This window comes from Acomys minous, assembly GCF_964271855.1.
Source record: "Acomys minous genome assembly, chromosome: 11".
NCBI classification, from domain to species: domain Eukaryota; kingdom Metazoa; phylum Chordata; class Mammalia; order Rodentia; family Muridae; genus Acomys; species Acomys minous.
Genome location: NC_140492.1, coordinates 102017436 through 102034523, shown reverse-complemented (window position 1 = coordinate 102034523; position 17088 = coordinate 102017436). Strand labels below are relative to the sequence as shown.

At 47.7% G+C, this 17088-nt stretch overlaps 1 protein-coding gene across 2 annotated transcripts in view; it reads right to left on the bottom strand.

Moving 5' to 3' along the window:
* The window catches only part of SCAMP1 (secretory carrier membrane protein 1), an 89385-nt gene extending 73682 nt beyond the window's left edge, over positions 1–15703 (bottom strand). Inside the window, exon 1 of one of the 2 annotated variants that reach the window (XM_084802578.1) lies at positions 15540–15703. Coding sequence is in view for 1 of the 2 variants with exons in the window: in XM_084802577.1 (XP_084658703.1) it covers positions 15180–15236 (57 nt within the window). In the remaining variant the exon portion in view is untranslated. Of the gene's footprint in view, positions 1–15179; positions 15401–15539 lie in introns of those variants that run through there. The other variant, XM_084802577.1, reaches the window with a different exon arrangement.
* Between the last annotated feature and the right edge of the window lie 1385 nt (positions 15704–17088).

Below are 17088 nucleotides of genomic sequence, written 5' to 3'. Positions count from 1 at the left end.
ATCTAAGGCCGCCTCCTCAGGAAGGAATACAGAGAGTCAAAGGCCCATAGATGTCATAGGCCCTAATGGGAATGCTACTGCTCTTGTTTTCTAACTGAACACGATGTCTCTGACAAATTACCTCCTAAATAATTTTGTTTAAACCCATAGGTCAGTGCTGACTTTAGTTTTTCAACAGAGAGGCTTTTTTTTTTTTTTTTTTTGCAGTTGGTTACTGCAGAGACTCATAACTAGTCGGTGTGCTGAGAAGAACTGTTGAAAACTAGACCCTTAACTAATCCCTCCAAGGCTTGGGGACACCAAGGGAGAGAGGATGGGAAATGGAGTGCCAGAGGAAAGAGCGCAGTGTGGTAGAGGCAGGGTCACCGCACACTAAACCAACCAAGGCCTGCCCACTCAGCATTCTGCAGCAGACAGGGTAGGGGACTGTGACCCCCGCTGCTCTGAGGATTACTAATGATGCAATTAGTGGTTGCTGCGGTGGGGGAAGACACTGTCTGTAGAGGTTTAGCCACTGCTAAGGCACCATTTGTTCCTATAAAGAGCTCCTCACCCATGCTCTTACAAGCAACACTCATTAAAGTCAGTAGGTCCCAAGAAAGAAAGAAGAGAAGGGGGAAGGCAGAGGAAAGGAGGGAGAGGACAGACGGACGGACGGGGACAGTCAAAGGAGACTCCTTGGGAAGAGAAAGAGCAGTAGGAGCTGGGGAGAACAAGAACGGTCAATATCATCAAAACACAGTAAGACATGTGAAAAGGCCCGGTAAAACCAGTTACTGGGTATAATTAAAATATGCTAGTAAAAAACCTAGCCGGGCAGTGGTGGTGCAGGCCTGCCTTTAATCCCAGCACTCGGGAGGCAGAGGCAAGTGGATCTCTGAGTTCAAGGTTAGCCTGGTCTACGAAGCGAATCCAGAACAGTTAAGGCTACACAGAGAAACCCTGTCTCGAAAACAAAACAAAAACAAAAACAAAATATGCTAGTGAAAAATCTAAAACACAAAGTATTTGATTTTGCCTCCTATTATTAAAGTTAGAATTACCAGTTCATAACCATCACACATGTCCGCTTTACAGCACAAGCCCCCAGCACTCAGTGTTGGACCGCACTGGTGCCCTAAATGCTGACCCTTCATACGACCCGCTTCTTTCTCACTTTCTGAGGGAGCAGGTCCAGTGTTTTAGCTCTAAGTAGCAATGCATTCCTTAATTCACCTATATTCTGTAGCACAAATGCAAGATTTCTTTTAAGGGAGTATTTAAGGAAAAGATTATCAAGTCACTAACACTGATATAATATTCATAACTGCAATGTAGAACCAGGTAAAATCCATTGTGTTGGTTCTTTTTAAGTGTTCACATACGCAGCAAGTTAGAGGCAGGGGCCGCACTAGCGCTGTCAAGTTGAGAAGCAGGACAGGTTAACGCATACTCTGAAGATGCCTGTGATCCAGACATTCTGCATGAAACACGAGGGATTTTGTAGATAAAATACTTCATTCTCCTTTATAAAGAGAGACATTTAAAAAAGGATTCTGTGGTGTTTAGCCAGGTGCCAGAAAAATCACTGGGGAAAGAATAGTCTTTTCAACAAATGGTATTGGAACAACTGAGGACCATATGCCAAAACACAAGTTTAGCCCTTCCCTCACACCATAAGTAAAAATGAACTACAAGTGAATCACAAAACTAATGCAAGAGAGAGATAAAACTGTAGGTTTTTGTTTGTTTGTTGTTTTTGTTTCTCGAGACAGGGTTTCTCTGTGTAGCCTTGGCCATCCTGGACTTACTTTGTAGACCAGGCTGGCCTCGAACTCACAGCGACCCGCCTGCCTCTGCCTCCCGAGTGCTGGGATTAAAGGTGTGCGCCACCACACCCTGCCAAACTCTAGTACTAAGAGAAACACAAGGGTAAAAAACCTCCTCACCTCAAAACTTGGTAAAGAATGTTTATGCATGACACCAAAACACAAGCAACTAAAGATGCCCGGTCTTGTGTGGTGGCACACTCCTGTAACCACAGCACCTGGGAGGTGAAGCAAGAGGGCCATGAGGTGCATGCCAGCCTTAGCTACACAGTAAGACTCTATAAAAATAGAAAATAATAAAAATTTGGACTTTATCAAAATTAAAAGCTACTGTGCACGTGCACACGTGCATGTCTAACAAACTCGGAGCCTCCCACCAACTAAAGCAAGTGATCCAACGGACATGACCCCACTGCAACTTTTATGATCAAAATTCAAAGGACATCAAGAAAATAAAAATGAGAAAAATGTTTCTCAGACAGCTGATAAAGGATTAGTATCTAGACTAACTCTCTTACAGCTAGCTCACTTTTTAAAACAGCTGAATAGCCCAAACTAAAGACGGGCAAAGGTGTGAACAGACATTTCTCCAAAGATACACAATGCTGCTATGTACACAGAACCATGCTCAACTCTGGGGAAATATAAATGAAAACCACAAGGCTCTAGCTGGTCTCAGGGGTGCACAGCTGGAGTTCCCAGCATCCCAGAGGCTGAGACAGAGGGCTGGAGTCAGAGCCAGGCAGCACAAAGCACTGCCAAGACAGAGAAATCTGCATCCCGCAGCAGCCACAGTGGGAAAACGGTCTCTCAGTTCCTCTGAAGAGAGCTGCCATATGACCTGGGTACATACCCAAGTAATGTAAAAACAAGCATTCAAGTGAAAACCTGCACAAGCACAGCAGCAGCATTCAGAACAGCCAAAACAGGAATGAAAGCAGCCCGCGTGTCCAGCAGCTGATGACCTGACATTAGCTGGGAAGCCAGGCGAGGGCCAAGTACAGAGTGAACCAGGCCCTGGCGCATGCTAAGCAGGAGCTCTTCCACTGAGCTCCACAGACTCAAAAACTCCTTTTTTTTTTTTTTTTACCCCCACATTTTTTTTTTAATTTTTTTAATTTTATTAATTTATTCTTATTGCATCTCAGTTGTTAGCCCATCCCTTGTATCCTCCCATTCCTCCTTTCCTCCCACTTCCCCCCTACTCCCCTCCCTTATGTCTGTGTCTGAGGGGGACCTCCTCCCCCTGTATATGCTCATAGGGTGTCAAGTCTCTCCTTGGTGACCTATTGTCCTTCCTCTGAGTGCCACCAGGCATCTCCATCCAAGGGACATGTTCAAATATGGGGCACCAGAGTTTGTGTGAAAGTCAGATCTCCTTCTCCACTCAACAGTGGAGAATGTCCTGACCATCGGCTAGTCTGGGTAGGGGTTTGAGGTTTACTGCCTATATTTTCCTTGGCTGTTGCCATAGTTTGCGGAGGACCCCAGGGCCCAGACTCGCCTGTAGTTTTCCAGGACCCGCTGGATCCTTCTATTTCCTCATTCTCCCAGGCTTCTCACACCTAAAGACTCAATAGGGTGTCCTCCCCTCTTACCCACTTTCCTGATTCTCAACAGAGGAATATCAAATGGCTGAGAAACACTTAAAGAAATGCTCAACCTCCTTAGTCATCAGAGAAATGCAAATCAAAACGACACTGAGATTCCATCTTACACCCATCAGAATGGCTAAGATCAATAACTCAACTGACACCACATGCTGGCGAGGGTGTGGAGAAAGAGGAATTCCCTTCATTGCTGGTGGGAATGCAAACCAGTACAACTACTTTGGAAATCTATCTGGCGCTTTCTCAAAAAAATGGGAATAGGGCTTCCTCAAGACCCAGCTATTCTACTCCTTGGAATATACCCAGAAGATACACTACCACACAACAGGGACATATGCTCAACCATGTTCATAGCTGCCTTATTCATAATAGCCAGAACTTGGAAACAATCTACATGTCCCTCAGTAGAAGAATGGATAAAGAAACTGTGGTACATATACACTATGGAATACTACTCAGCTATTAAAAAAAGCAATTTCCAAAATTTGTGGACAAATGGATTGAACTAGAAATTGTCATAATGAGTGAGTTGACACAGAAGCAAAAAGAGCTAAATGGTATATACTCACTTATATCGAGACACTAGTCCAAGGTGTACGTCCCATGAAAAACTCTTCCTTCTTAAACAGACATAACGCCAAGCGCCGAGGAGACTCCTGGCTTGCTCCCTGTTGCAGTCTGCAGGAGACTCTCATGGCAGCTCTTACACAGGAAAGAGCCATGGGGCTTTGACCGCACAACACATGTGACGTCAGAAGCAACAAGGCGGTAGAGCGCACCTGCCTCCACAGGGACAGATGACGATAAGTGAAAGTGATACAAGCTCAAACCCCTTCGGGCTCTATGTTCATATCCAGTGCTAGAGCTCCCTGGTAACTCAAAAACAGAACTCTGGATCTGCACGAGTCCAGTGTAGTATTTTAAATTATGTATAAATGAAGGTTTACTCATCATAGCTTTGAAAAAAGTTACTTTGCATTTACTGTATATCAATTCTCACTAAAAACAAATGTGCTGTGGGGGGTGTTTGAAACACATACAGAAAGGACACCAGCTTCCACAGACACTGCCTTCTTCCCCTTCCTTACAGTTCAGGAGCAGCTAGCCTGCAGAACAGGAAGTCTAGAAAACAGCCCTCAGAAGCCCCAGAGAGAACAGACGGCTCCGACTTCAGTGCCTCCCTTGGCCAGGCACCCTGAGAAAGTCAGTCATGTGAGGCCCACAGCACTCAGCAGAGGTGATGAGGAGCTGGGCCTCAGAGCACAGCAGTCCTCCAGAGCAGGAAGTCTCCTCTCCCTTAATGTCAGAGTAGACCATCAGAGAACCTGTGCATTCACAAAATGCTATGGCTACAGACGTGCAGCAACTCCAGAGTCTCCAAACAGACACAAAAGCACAAAAATCTCCACTGCGACCTCTATAGATCACACAGCTTCTGCTCGAATAATTCCATCAAGTGTTGGAGGATTTATTTTTACAAAAGCATTGCTGGGCTATTCTAATTGATTAAATAATCTCTATGCTGGGACAAAGTCCTCCCAACGCAGAAAGCCAGTAAGCCTTGGGTTCTTTATCTAAAGCAATAAATAATAGGTTTGTTCACTTAACCTAGCAAGGAGCCGTCAAGTGCGTGATGGCCGCTCCACTTCCCTCTAGCCTTCAGTCCACTCAACGCTCAGTGCATGCGCGCGCGCGCGTGTGTGTGTGTGTGTGTGTGTGTGTGTGTGTGTGTGAGGCTGCCTGCGGCTTGCTTCAGGACCTTTCCGGCTGCTCTCATTGACATGGCTGACTATGCTCAAACCACTCTATGTACTCAGCTAGGAGAACAGTAACTAAGTGATATTCCAGAGCCAACGATTGTAAGATTATTAGTTTTTTGGAACTTGTCACTCCTTATTAATCCAATACATATGGTTTTTAGTAACTATATCAAAGTGGTAGCTCATTGTAATACAAAATAGTGATAAGCTGGGACGGTATGTCAGTGGTACAGCACCTGCCACACGGAGGGAGGACCTGCCTTCAGATGCCCAGAATCCGTGTAAAGCCAGGAGTGCCAGGGCTTCTACAGCTAGAGGGCAGGTGGGCACAGGAGAATCCAGACCTTCGCATGCAGGGCAGTGACCAACACGCAACTCTCTCTCCACAACTAGGTGGAAAGCAAGGGCCCACTGCTGGGGTATGGTATGATGTTATGTTGATGCTAATTAATAAAAAGCCAGCCCACCTGGGCAGGGCAGATGTGATAAATGTGGCTAAGGTTCCTGGGCTTAGAGAGACAGAAAGGATCCTGGGGATCCTAGGATACCTGCCCCACTATGGGAAGTAGTTTAGGGGATTAATGTCTGCCCTGCTCCGGGTTAATTAAGGCTATTTTAAAATATAACAGGTGTCTGTGTCTTGACTGATTGCTAGCCGGGCATACTGAAATAATTCTAGGGCTGATAAATAACAATTATTAGACCATACAGGTAATATAACCACCACCCACGCCAAAGGTTGTCCGCTGGCCTCCATAACAATGTTGCACACCCTGTGCACTATATTCACACAACCACAGACACCATTTGCACACACCCACAAACATAAAAAGAAAAGAATCACTATGCATTCAGTACTACAAAGTATTAACCATGCTTAAACATGTTTAATGATGTGAGCTGAAGAACAGTTTCAGTTTCCTACAATCACCACCGCCAGCATGACTGCCGGTAAAGCTATGAGCCTGTTCTGGTTTGCTTTCCTTGCTGCTGAGATGGAACAGCCTGGCCAGGAACAAAGGGTCCTCGTGTAGCCAGTCATCAAGGGAAACACGTGGGAGCTCAAGCAGGAACCTGAAGGCAGGAACTGAAGCAGAGACCACAGAAAACGCAGCCCACTGACCTGCTTCCTCTGGGTTCCTTCAACAACCCTGGACCACCTGCTCAGGGCTGGGACTGCCCACAGCTGGCTGCACCCCTCCTGCATCAATTAGCAATTAGCAAATATGCCCGGAGGCATGCTCCCAGGCCAATCAGACAGAGGCCATTCCTCAGTGAGGCTTTCTTTGATGGCATGTCAAATTGACAACCGGAGCTAAGTATCTCAGATCCCTAAATGATCTATGTCTGAATACTGGTTTTAAAGGGCACAGCAGCTTTTCTCGTTATACCCGCTCAGAGACGCCACTGGACACAGAAACCTGGACCGAAGCATTTCTAAGCAGGGCTGATCCTGAGCACCCAAGTCAGAAGGCTTGTCTCAAAAGCCAGTTACATATACACTTTTGAGGCATAGTCTGAACTCACATAATATTAATGAAAATTGTTAAGAGACTTGTACCAGCAAGGCTGACAGGAGGAGTTATTTCAAAATGAGAACTGTTTTCTGACTGTCAGGGTTCTGTAGGGAAAAGGATCTTGTGAGAGAGCACGTTGAAAACCAGAAGAAGGGCCAGGTGGTGGCGGCGCACGCCTTTAATCCCAGCGCTTGGGAGGCAAAGGCAGGTGGACTGCTGTGAATTCAAGGCTAGCCTGGTCTACAAAGTGAGTCCAGAACAGCCAAGGCTACGTAGGGAAACCCTGTCTTTAAAAAAAAAAAGAAAGAAAGAAAGAAAGAAAGAAGAAAAAACGAAAAAGAAAGAAAAGAAAGAAAAAACCAGAAGAAGGCAGAGCTGGATCTGAAGCAAGGAACCCATTAACTCTCCTCTGCACGGGGGATGCTACCATGTACCTGGCTGGATGCAGAATATGCCAGGACCAGCACTGCTCAATGCCTCCCACTCCTCCTCTATCTAATTGGAGTCTACTGAGCTCCGCAGTACCTGTCTCACCGTCTTATGCCAGGCACAGCTTTTCAGTTCACAGGTCTTGTCAGGGCAGCAGCCGTTCCTGTCAAGAAATGGAGTCTGATCTCCCGTCACCTCTTCTTTGGATAACATGTGGCTTATTCTGACCAGCAGGAGTGGCATATGACCCCAAAACCTCCTAAAGCTTCTGCCCATCTCCTTTGACCCTGCGGCCTTTGCGTTTGCAAAGCGCAGCTGTGCCCAGCAAAGACACCACACAGGAAAACATCACAACCACTGCCCACACGGGCAGCTCCGGGTAAACTGCTGAAGATACCTTAAAAACCAGTGCATTCAAGCTGTCAGGTGAAAACACACTTAAAGAAAAAAAAGCCAGTAACTCCGGCTCAAATATCAGGACCTTCGACAAGCAACTGACTGTTGTTAGAGCCACTGTGTTTTTTGGACACTGTTCATACAAGCAGGATCACTGAGACAGTGGTAAATAATGCTGCATTTTAATGGGCAATGCCTAACTCAAATATAACCAATAGCTCAGCATATGCTCTTTAAAAGTGCTAACCGGAAAACAACAGAGCCTGGATGCAGGCAGTTGACAAGGATATATCACTGTGTCTGAGTAACACTGAGAGATAGGGTCTCCAAAATCTAACTGTTGCAGAAAAAAAATACTGGGGTCCTTTCCTAATGCTATCTATCCATTCTCAGACTCCAAAATTTAAATGGGTGGAGAGAAAAAAAAAAATCTCTCTGTGAATGTCACTATAAACATGAAACAAGATAGATGACACCGTCCTTATCACAAAATGAAAACAAGTGACCTGGAATCTGAATAGTTGTGTCTCCCCATCCCCAGACATGTTAAAACCTAAGGCGAAGGTGACACTACTACAAGGCGGAGCCCGTTAGAGGCAGCTAAGTCACAAGGGCTGTGGCCTCAGAACCTGACTAAAACCCTTTATAAGAGGGGACCCAGGGAGGTGCCATCTCACGTGAGGCTCGCCTGAATGTACCACATTCAGGATTACCGATTCAGATACGACACTGAATCTGTCGGTGCCTCCATCTTGGACTTCTCGGCTTCCAGAACTGTGGGCGGTAACCCCATTTATAAGCAGCCCAGTGTGCTGCACTTAATCATGGCTGCCTGAATGCTGGTTAGCAACCTTGAATCATGGGAAACAGTTTAGTGACAAAACTCTTGTCCAGAAGTCTTTCTGAACGGCCCAGGCTGGCCTCAAATCCCTGATCCGCCAGTCTTCTCCAGACAAGTGACAGGAATTCAGGTGCTGGCTACCCCACCAGGCTCAACTAAATTCCTAGGCTGCCACTAAAATTACTCTCAGTAAAAAGTAAGTCAGGAGGGAATACTACTTCGGCAGCTGTTTTTAGAAGATTACAGGGCTGGAGAACAGGATTTGGCTCTGCAGGGAAGCACCCGCTCAGCGGGGCCGAGGCCTCTGGATTACAACAAAAGAAAAGAACCAAAAAAGATTCCAGCGGGAGCTGAGAGAGTCTGCAAGGCATTATAAATCACACTGTATCTAAACTACATATTTTTTCTATACATACATACCCATAATGAAGTTTAATTTATAAATAAGGTAATATATGAGACCAATAACTAATAAAATAGATCATAACAACACGCTATAAAACTTAATGAATTATTCCTAGGACTAGAGAGATGGCCCCATGGATAGCAAGCATGAAAACATGAATTCAGATCCTGACTACTCCCATGAAGAGCCAGGCCTGATGCCAGCCTGCCACGCCCGCACAGGAGGAGCAGAGACAGCAGGATGGGGGCAGGGCTTGTGGCCAGCTAGCCTAGCCAATCATGGAGCTCCAGGTTCAGTGAGAAGCCATGTAGACAAACATCAGGAAGTTAATGGCAGGACAGCGGGCCTGTAAAGGGGCTTACCACACAAGCCTGGCAGCCTGAGTGGGATCCCTGTGACCCACACAAACATAGAAGGAGAAAGCCAAAGTTGTCCTCTGACCTCTACACACCCACTGTCACATGTGCACATACGCATACATACATGGTGATAACAAATAAAGTTGAAATAAAAATAATAGAGAAAGACATATGTAAAAGTGGAAAAAGACTGAAACTCAGATAACCTTGCTCTAGACCTGGAGTCTAGCAGGTGACCAAGGACAAGCACTTGATACTAGTAATAAACTAAATACTAGCACCTCATTAAAGCCATCATGCATTGAGCACTTTCTACATGCTGCCATAATCCCAGGATGGTATAATAGTCCTACAGGGCACAAAGGTCCTAGTTAGGGTTATGAATTCTGGGATGAAATGCCAAGACAAAGAAACTTGGGGAGGAAAGGGTTTATTTCACCTTACACTTCCAGGTCCATCACTGAGGGGAAGTCAGGGCAGGAACTCAAACAGGGCAGGAACCTCAAGGCAGGAACTGAAGCAGAGGCCATGGAGGAGTGGTCCTTACTAGCTTGATCCATGGAGGGGTGCTCCTTACTGGCTTGATCAGCATGCTTTTCTTTTATATAGCACCCAGGATCCCCAGGATCAGGATTAGCAGCACCCACAGTGGGCCAGGCCCGCCCACATCAATCACTAATTCAGAAAATGCTCTACAGCAGTGGTTCTCAACCTTTGTAATGTTGCAACCCCTTTAATACAGTTCCTCCATGACGTCCCCCAAAAATAAAATTTTGTTGCTACTTCATGGCTGTAATTTGCCGTTATGAGTCCTAATGTAATATCTAATATATAGTATACCTGATACACAACCCCCAAAGGGACCTCCACCCGCTGCCTGAGAACCACCACCCTACAGGCTCGCCTACAGCCCTGTCCTATTTTCTCACCTGGGGCTCCTCCTCTCAGGTGAGTCTAGCCTGTGTCATGCTGACATAAAACTAGCCAGCACGGATGCTTTACCCTACTTTAGAAAAGAGTAAGCGGAAGACCCTGAGTGGCTTTTCCCAGGAGTCACAGCTGGCTAGTGATAAAACCAGGATCAAAGCAAGGCCTTCTCGCCTGTAGAGAAAAGAGAAACCGAGCGGGGGCATCTCTGTGGCAAGCTGGAGACCAGACCTAAGACAGGAAACCTAAGACAGGGTAGGCTCCTGGGAGGCTATGAGGGAGGAGACTCTAGCAGAGACTCCTAGTAGCAGGGGCCATGGCGACTGAAGAGGACACCCTCTAACTAGACAAGTCTCCTCGCAGACGGAAGGGATAGCTGGGTCTTGAGGTAGAGCTGTTCCCAGGGAGAGCTATCCTCTGAGCGGTTCCACCCAGCAGCTCTTGGAAACAGATGCTGAGACTCAGTCAAACATTAGGCAATGTGTACGGAGTCTTGTGGAAAACTGGGGGAAAAGAAAAAGGACCTGGAGGTGACAGGAGCTCTAGAAGACGACCAACAGAGCCAACTAACCAGGGCCCAGAGGGGCCTGTGGAGTCTGAAACACCAAGGACCATGTATGGACTGGACCTAGGGCCCCTGCAAAGATGTAGCGGGTGGGCAGCTCAGGCTTCATGCAGGTCCTTTAAAAGGGGAGCAGAGACTGTCCCTGACATGGACTCTGTTGCCTGCTTTTTGTTCTTTTTGTTTGTTTGTTTTTGTTTTTGTTTTTCAAAACAGGGTTTCTCTGTGTACCCTTGGTTGTCCTGGACTCGCTTTGTAGACTAGGCTGGCTTCGAACTCAGCGATCCGGCTGCCTCTGCCTCCTGAGTGCTGGGATTACAGGCGTGCGCCACCACGCCTGGCTGTTGCCTGTTTTTTGATCACCTCCCCCATGTGAGACTGCCTCGCCAGGCCACAGGGGACGAGGACAAGCTCAGTCCCGGTGCGGCTTGATGAGCTGGGGTGGACTGCAAGTGGGGCTCCCCCTTTCCTGAGGAACAGGGGAGGGGCATGGGGGAGAGGGTGAGGCTGGGAGGTGAGGGGGGATGGGGCTATGACTAGGATGTAAAGTGAATAAGCAGTTATTAAAAAAAAAAAAAAAAAAGCAAGGCCTTCTCAAACTCCTGAGCGCACACTTACACCCAACCTGCTGCTACCACTCCACGGAGCCTCAGCCTCCCCGGTAAAACAGGGAGCAGAGCTGAGGAAATGACTCAACCCGTGACGGCTCTTGCTGCACAAACCAGGGGACCTGAGTCTAATCCCCAGGAATCCACATGAAGGGGGAAGGGGGAAACTGCACAAATTCGGCCTCTGACCTCCACGTGCACACTGTGACACTGGCAGCCCACTCCCATACTCAACATAATCTTAACTTTAAAAAAGAAACAAGCACATATAAGAGAACCAACAATGGACTAGCAACCCGGCCACCTTAGAGTCAGCCCCACACCAATTCCACACCGGGCAGCAGTCAACATCTCTTGCTTCGCTTTTTTTTCTTTTTTCTTTTTTCCCATCCATAGATGAGACCTAACTAAATAGACCTGAAAACATAGTTTCAAGCTCTGAACCCTGATTGTCGTTGTGTTTTAAAAATTAATTAATTGCCAGGTGTGGTGGCCCACACCTTTAATGCCAGCACCTGGGAGGCAAAGGCAGGTGGATCACAGTGAGTTCGAGGCCAGCCTGGTCTACAAAGCAAGTGCAGGATAGCCAAGGCTAACACAGAGACCTTATCTTGAAAAACCAAAAATTAATAATAATAATGATGATGATGATGATGATAATGATGTTATTTCCATGATTTATCTAATTCAATTACATTAAGATACAACAACGTATTAGAAGGCCTAAAGCCATCCCGTCCCCTTATTAATATCACCCTATGAACAAATGGCCTCCCTTCCAGCACTTAATTATTTGTTTTTAGGTCAACCGCAGGAGTCTATCTTATTGGCCTCCACTGGCTATTAAACTCCCCTTTTACTCGGCAGACATGCCTGTCCTCTACACTAGACTAATTCCACAAAATTAGAGAGATTGCTTCAATATCATTGGTTAAATGAAAGATGAACAGAATAAGGGACTTGCAGCAACTGTTCAGAAACTACATGTTGAGAATGGAGAAAATGTTTTCATTTTATTTTACTTTGAGGCACAGGGTCTCCTTATGTTAACCCTGGCTGGCTCACAGCTCACTACATCAACCATGCTGGCCTCAAACTTGTAATCCTTCCTTCCGCCTTTGCTTCCTTCCTGCTAGGACTCAAGCACGGATCACTATGCAGAGCCCTTTTCTAGCTCAGTCTAACTCAGTCACAGATTTTGATACATTTCCCAAAATAAATATTTTGTTTTGGATTACCACAGATTTTTTAAAAATTATTTCAACTTTTCTTCCAGACAGGGTTTCTCTGTGTAGCCTTGGCTGTCTTTGACTTGCTTTGTAGCCTCGAACTCAGAGAGATCTGCCTGCCTCTGCCTCCCGAGCGCTGGGATTAAAGGTGTGGGCCAGGGCCAGCTTTACCTCAACTTCCTTATATACAATAAGGGACACTGAAATTTCACAGAGCCATTCGCTAGGCCTACATAGCCGCTGGAATAAAACGGGTGCTGAAAGAACTGAACTCAGCAACTGAATTCCGCAAAGGATTTCACCAGTCAATAAAATCAAGTAAGTCCTTCTGCTTCTATCACCTAGGGAAGAGTCTACTCTGAAATGATTTTCTCGGCCCAGCTCAAATGAAGATGTTTACAAGTCTTTCTAACACAGCAACTCAGGGAAATAAAGTGCGTGAGGAGCGAGCGGTGGCAAAGGCCTGGAAGCGGATGATCAGGAGTTCAGGGCTCCAATAGAGCCTCCAAAGCCAAACGCGCACCGAGTGACATGGAGCAGGAGTGAACTAAGGGAGCGTGGATAACATATGTCAAAAGCAACATTTGAAAAGAAAAGCTGGCCAGGCGGTGGTGGCCCACGCCTTTAATCCCAGCACTCGGGAGGCAGAGGCAGGTGGATCGCTGTGAGTTCGAGGCCAGCCTGGTCTACAAAGTGACTCCAGGACAGCCAAGGCTACACAGAGAAACCCTGTCTCAAAAAAAAAAAAAAAAGAGTTCTGGGAACTTTCTAAATAAGGGTATGAAGAAATTATTATTTCAAAAGCTCCTTCTACATAAAATAATGCAAAAGCAGCAGAAGGAAAACTAATCTCCCGCAGATACAAAGGTTACTTTGAGGAACAGAAGGGTGGCTGGCTACAAATATGAAGATAAAGTCAGGGACACCGAGCGTGTGTGGCAGTCACTACAAGTGGAAAGCCATGGTACAACAGTATTCAGCCAGACCTCCTTAGACATAAACACCCTTTAAAGAATTGTACGAACTGGACTGAATGCACTCACCTACAGAAGACAGAAATGTTAATCATCCTCCGATGTGATTGTGATTGATACCTGAAAACCACTGATGTTTAGAATGACTGCAGCAGCCTTAGGCTGAAGAGGAAGGTCTCACCAGTGGCAACACTGTATCACAGACTCTCAGGCTGTGATAAGCCGCCTGGATCTTGTCCTAACAGGAGACTGACATAAAAAGAACCAAGAACCGGGGACCGCATATAAAACCAACAACTATGTGGTTAGACACGCAACAGCACAGGAGGTACCCGAGTTAGGAGAGGCTAAAAGGTTCTTAATGTCTCGTCTTTAAATAATGTTTAAATGACACTCAGTTGACAAATTATGCAATGTTTCTTTTGGATATCCATAATTTAAGAATAACCCAATTTTCCACTACACGAAAGTGAAGCCAATACTAAATGAAACTGAGCTGGGGGGCATGGAACTTTCTTTAAAATGTTCTTGAGTGAATCGCGTCTGGGAGGCTGGGGTAGGGGGATGGAAAATTTCAAAGCCAGTGAGACTCTGCCTCAAAACAACAACGATAAAAAACAAAAACCGAAGCAAATAAATAAAAGATGGGGGTGGGGGTAGAAAGTTACAGTCAAGTGAAGGATGACAGAGTTTTCTCTGTATTTTTGCAAAATGAGTCCAGCTGTCAAGTAAAAGCAGGATCACTTCATTTTAAAAAAAAAAAAAAAAAAAACCTTCATGAAGTCATGAGGTTAAACCATCAGAAAGGGGTGCTTTTTCCTTCAATACTGTCGGTAAGCCACAAAAGGACTAGAAAGAGGTAAACCCAACAGGCCAGAAGCAGCACTTGGGTGGCCACAAATTAGTTCCTATTTCACCTGTGACTACAAATTGAAGTTTGCACTGCACATGGCAGGGAGATTTAAAAACGACTAACCAAACCAACAGTTGGAAGAAATTGCCTTGTTATGCCCAAGTAGTTTTCAAGACAGAGTTCTCGGTCGCAGCATTGAATTTTAGAGATGACCAACATCCAAACAGCCTGCCTGGCCATTTCTGCGCCAAGCCATTGCGAGGCTGGGGATCCAAGGAGGAAAGCAACTCACGTGAGGAACGGAATCCTCAAACAGCCCGGAGCCCGGGTGACGCACTCCCGGCTTGGAAAATAGCCCAGGATCCACCTCACTAGCAGCAGCTAGGTGGGGAAATGTCCGCGTGCACTATTGTTTCCAGATGTTTATTTATTTTTAACTTCTGTCTGATGCCCGGGTCCCCTAAGCTGGGCCCGGTGTGGAGAGGAGCCTCGGGCAACGCCACTGGTGGCTCTGGGAGCAACCGAGTTTCGATAATAATAATAATAATAAAAACACCCCTTTATCTCTTTATCGCAGCGTACGTGTACCCGCGCCTCTCTTCCGCACACCTCTGCCGTCACCGGCACGCAGCACTGGTGCCAGGTCCCCATGACAACCCCAGCCCTGGGCGCCCCGGCCTCCTGGCCCCCGCCCCGCCGCGCCGCGCCGGCCGGAGTAGTGATGGCCACACCTGCCCGGCTCCGCTCCGGGACCGGGGTCCAGGTCCGGCGGGTCCGCGGCCCGCTGCGACCCGCCTCCAGGCTGGTGGCGAGGCCGGTGACGCTGAGACCCTCTCGGCAGGGCCTCCGCGGCCACACCGCGACGCCGGACGCGAGCCAGGGCCACGGCCCGGCGCTCACCTTGAACGGGTTGTTGAGATCTGGATCCGCAAACGGGTTGCTGTCAAAATCCGACATCGCCCCGGCACTGCGCGTCACCTACCCGAGCCCGGCGCCGACACACAGACGAGGCGAGGCCGCCGCCCCCCTGCGCGCTCACGTCGCCGCCGCCGCCGCCGCCGCCGCCGCGCAATCCGGGTGCAGCTCGCGGGGCCACCTAGCCGGCCGTGCCACTGAGCATGCCCGGTGCGGCGGCGGCCCGCGGCGCCCAGCCATCCGGCCCTCCCTTCCCGCCTGGATCTGCGCTCCGGGCTCTGCCTCCGACCGAAAAGCGTGCGCAGGCGGAGGACAGCTTACGAGCTCCGGGTCCCTAAGACCCACCTAGCACCGCTTGGGGAAGGGGTGATGCTCCTACGTGAGCGAGGACGGTACGCTCGGGTTGCACGTGGCCGGTGGGGGAGGCAACACGTGGCGAGCGAGTAATTGGGGTGGGAAAACAGCTGCCGCAGGTACCGAGGACTCCAGACCCCAGAGAGGGGGAGGATCCCTAAAGCAATTTAAAACACCTTTCCCACCCCCACCCACCCTGGGAAACCCAACCAGTCCCTCCTATCCCAGGTTACTGCTAAGTCACGGAAAGCGGCTCCGTGCTATGGGATCAGGACTTACTCCAAGAAAAGGCACGATTCAGAGCCTAGCCCAGTCTCTGCCTCCATCCTTTCCTCTCCGTTAGTAAACGATGGGGGCGTGAGGAGACGGAGTAGGTGGCAGGAGTCTAGCGACCAAGGCCCTCAAGTTAAATTGTTGGCTTTCATTTCCGGACGTTTGGATGTAAAATACACACCTCTTGATATTTGTCTGTTTTCTTCCCAGTGCCGGCCATGAAAACTGTACATGTAAATGGCATTATTAGCAGTCACTGCATCACCCCAGAACTTCAGAGGGCATGGCTTTCCCAACTCTAACCTTCCTTCCAGTTTTAACAGATGAAGCTATGAAAACCCAGAATTATTTTTATCTGGGGGGGGCGGGCCAAGAACTGGAAGAACCTAGGTTTAATTATCCCTAGCTTTTTGAAGACCTTGCGCTGCGCAAAGTCACCTAGGCAATAACAACTTTCCGCACTGTAAAAGCAAAAGCACGCACACCCACACACAATTTACTGTAGTCTGGGTAGAATCCGTGTTGGGATGACAAAGCAGCTGCTTCTAGGCACCTAGCTAATTAAGAAGTAGGCACCCAACAGTGATCACCACAAGATGGTTAAGACTCTAGATGGGGGGAGGGGGGGGGGGTTGGGGGCGCGGTGTGGAGCCGGAGAAGAAAGCAAGCTGTTCTGATCACAGATCCTCAGCAGCTGCCCCGTACCTGGTTCTGACTCAGTGTTCAACACTTGTTGAAATCCAAGTTCAACTTTGCTAGTCACTTTGTCCTGCTGTGCACCTGAGTGTTAGAGACTAAAGAATAAACATGGAATACCATGTAAAGCGTGCCCTGCCTGTCTTCAGAGCAAAACAAATAACCGGCTGAATATGTGCAAACAGTAAGCCCCCCTGTTGTGTGGTTTGTCCCTCCCTCGCTGTACTTGACCTTACTCCAGCTGATCCCTGTTACTGGGGCCCTTGCTCCTTCCATCTGTCCCCCACAGATGGCTCAAATAGTCAGCATCTATTAAACTTATCTTCTGTATTCCAAGGCAATAAGGATCAGCTGAGCATGCGTTCCAGGGTGGAAATTTCCAACTGGGCTCTCTTTTCAGCTAAAGATGCACTCGACAGAAGTCTAAGATTGCACTGCTCCAGTCCCGTGGAAGCCCTGGGCAGACACCCAAGTCCGCATGGCTCCTACCCCAAGAGTTTACCGTGGGTTCTGAAGTAGGGGCCCCGCATCTGCATCTTTTTTAATTTTTTAATGCCTTTATGTAAATATG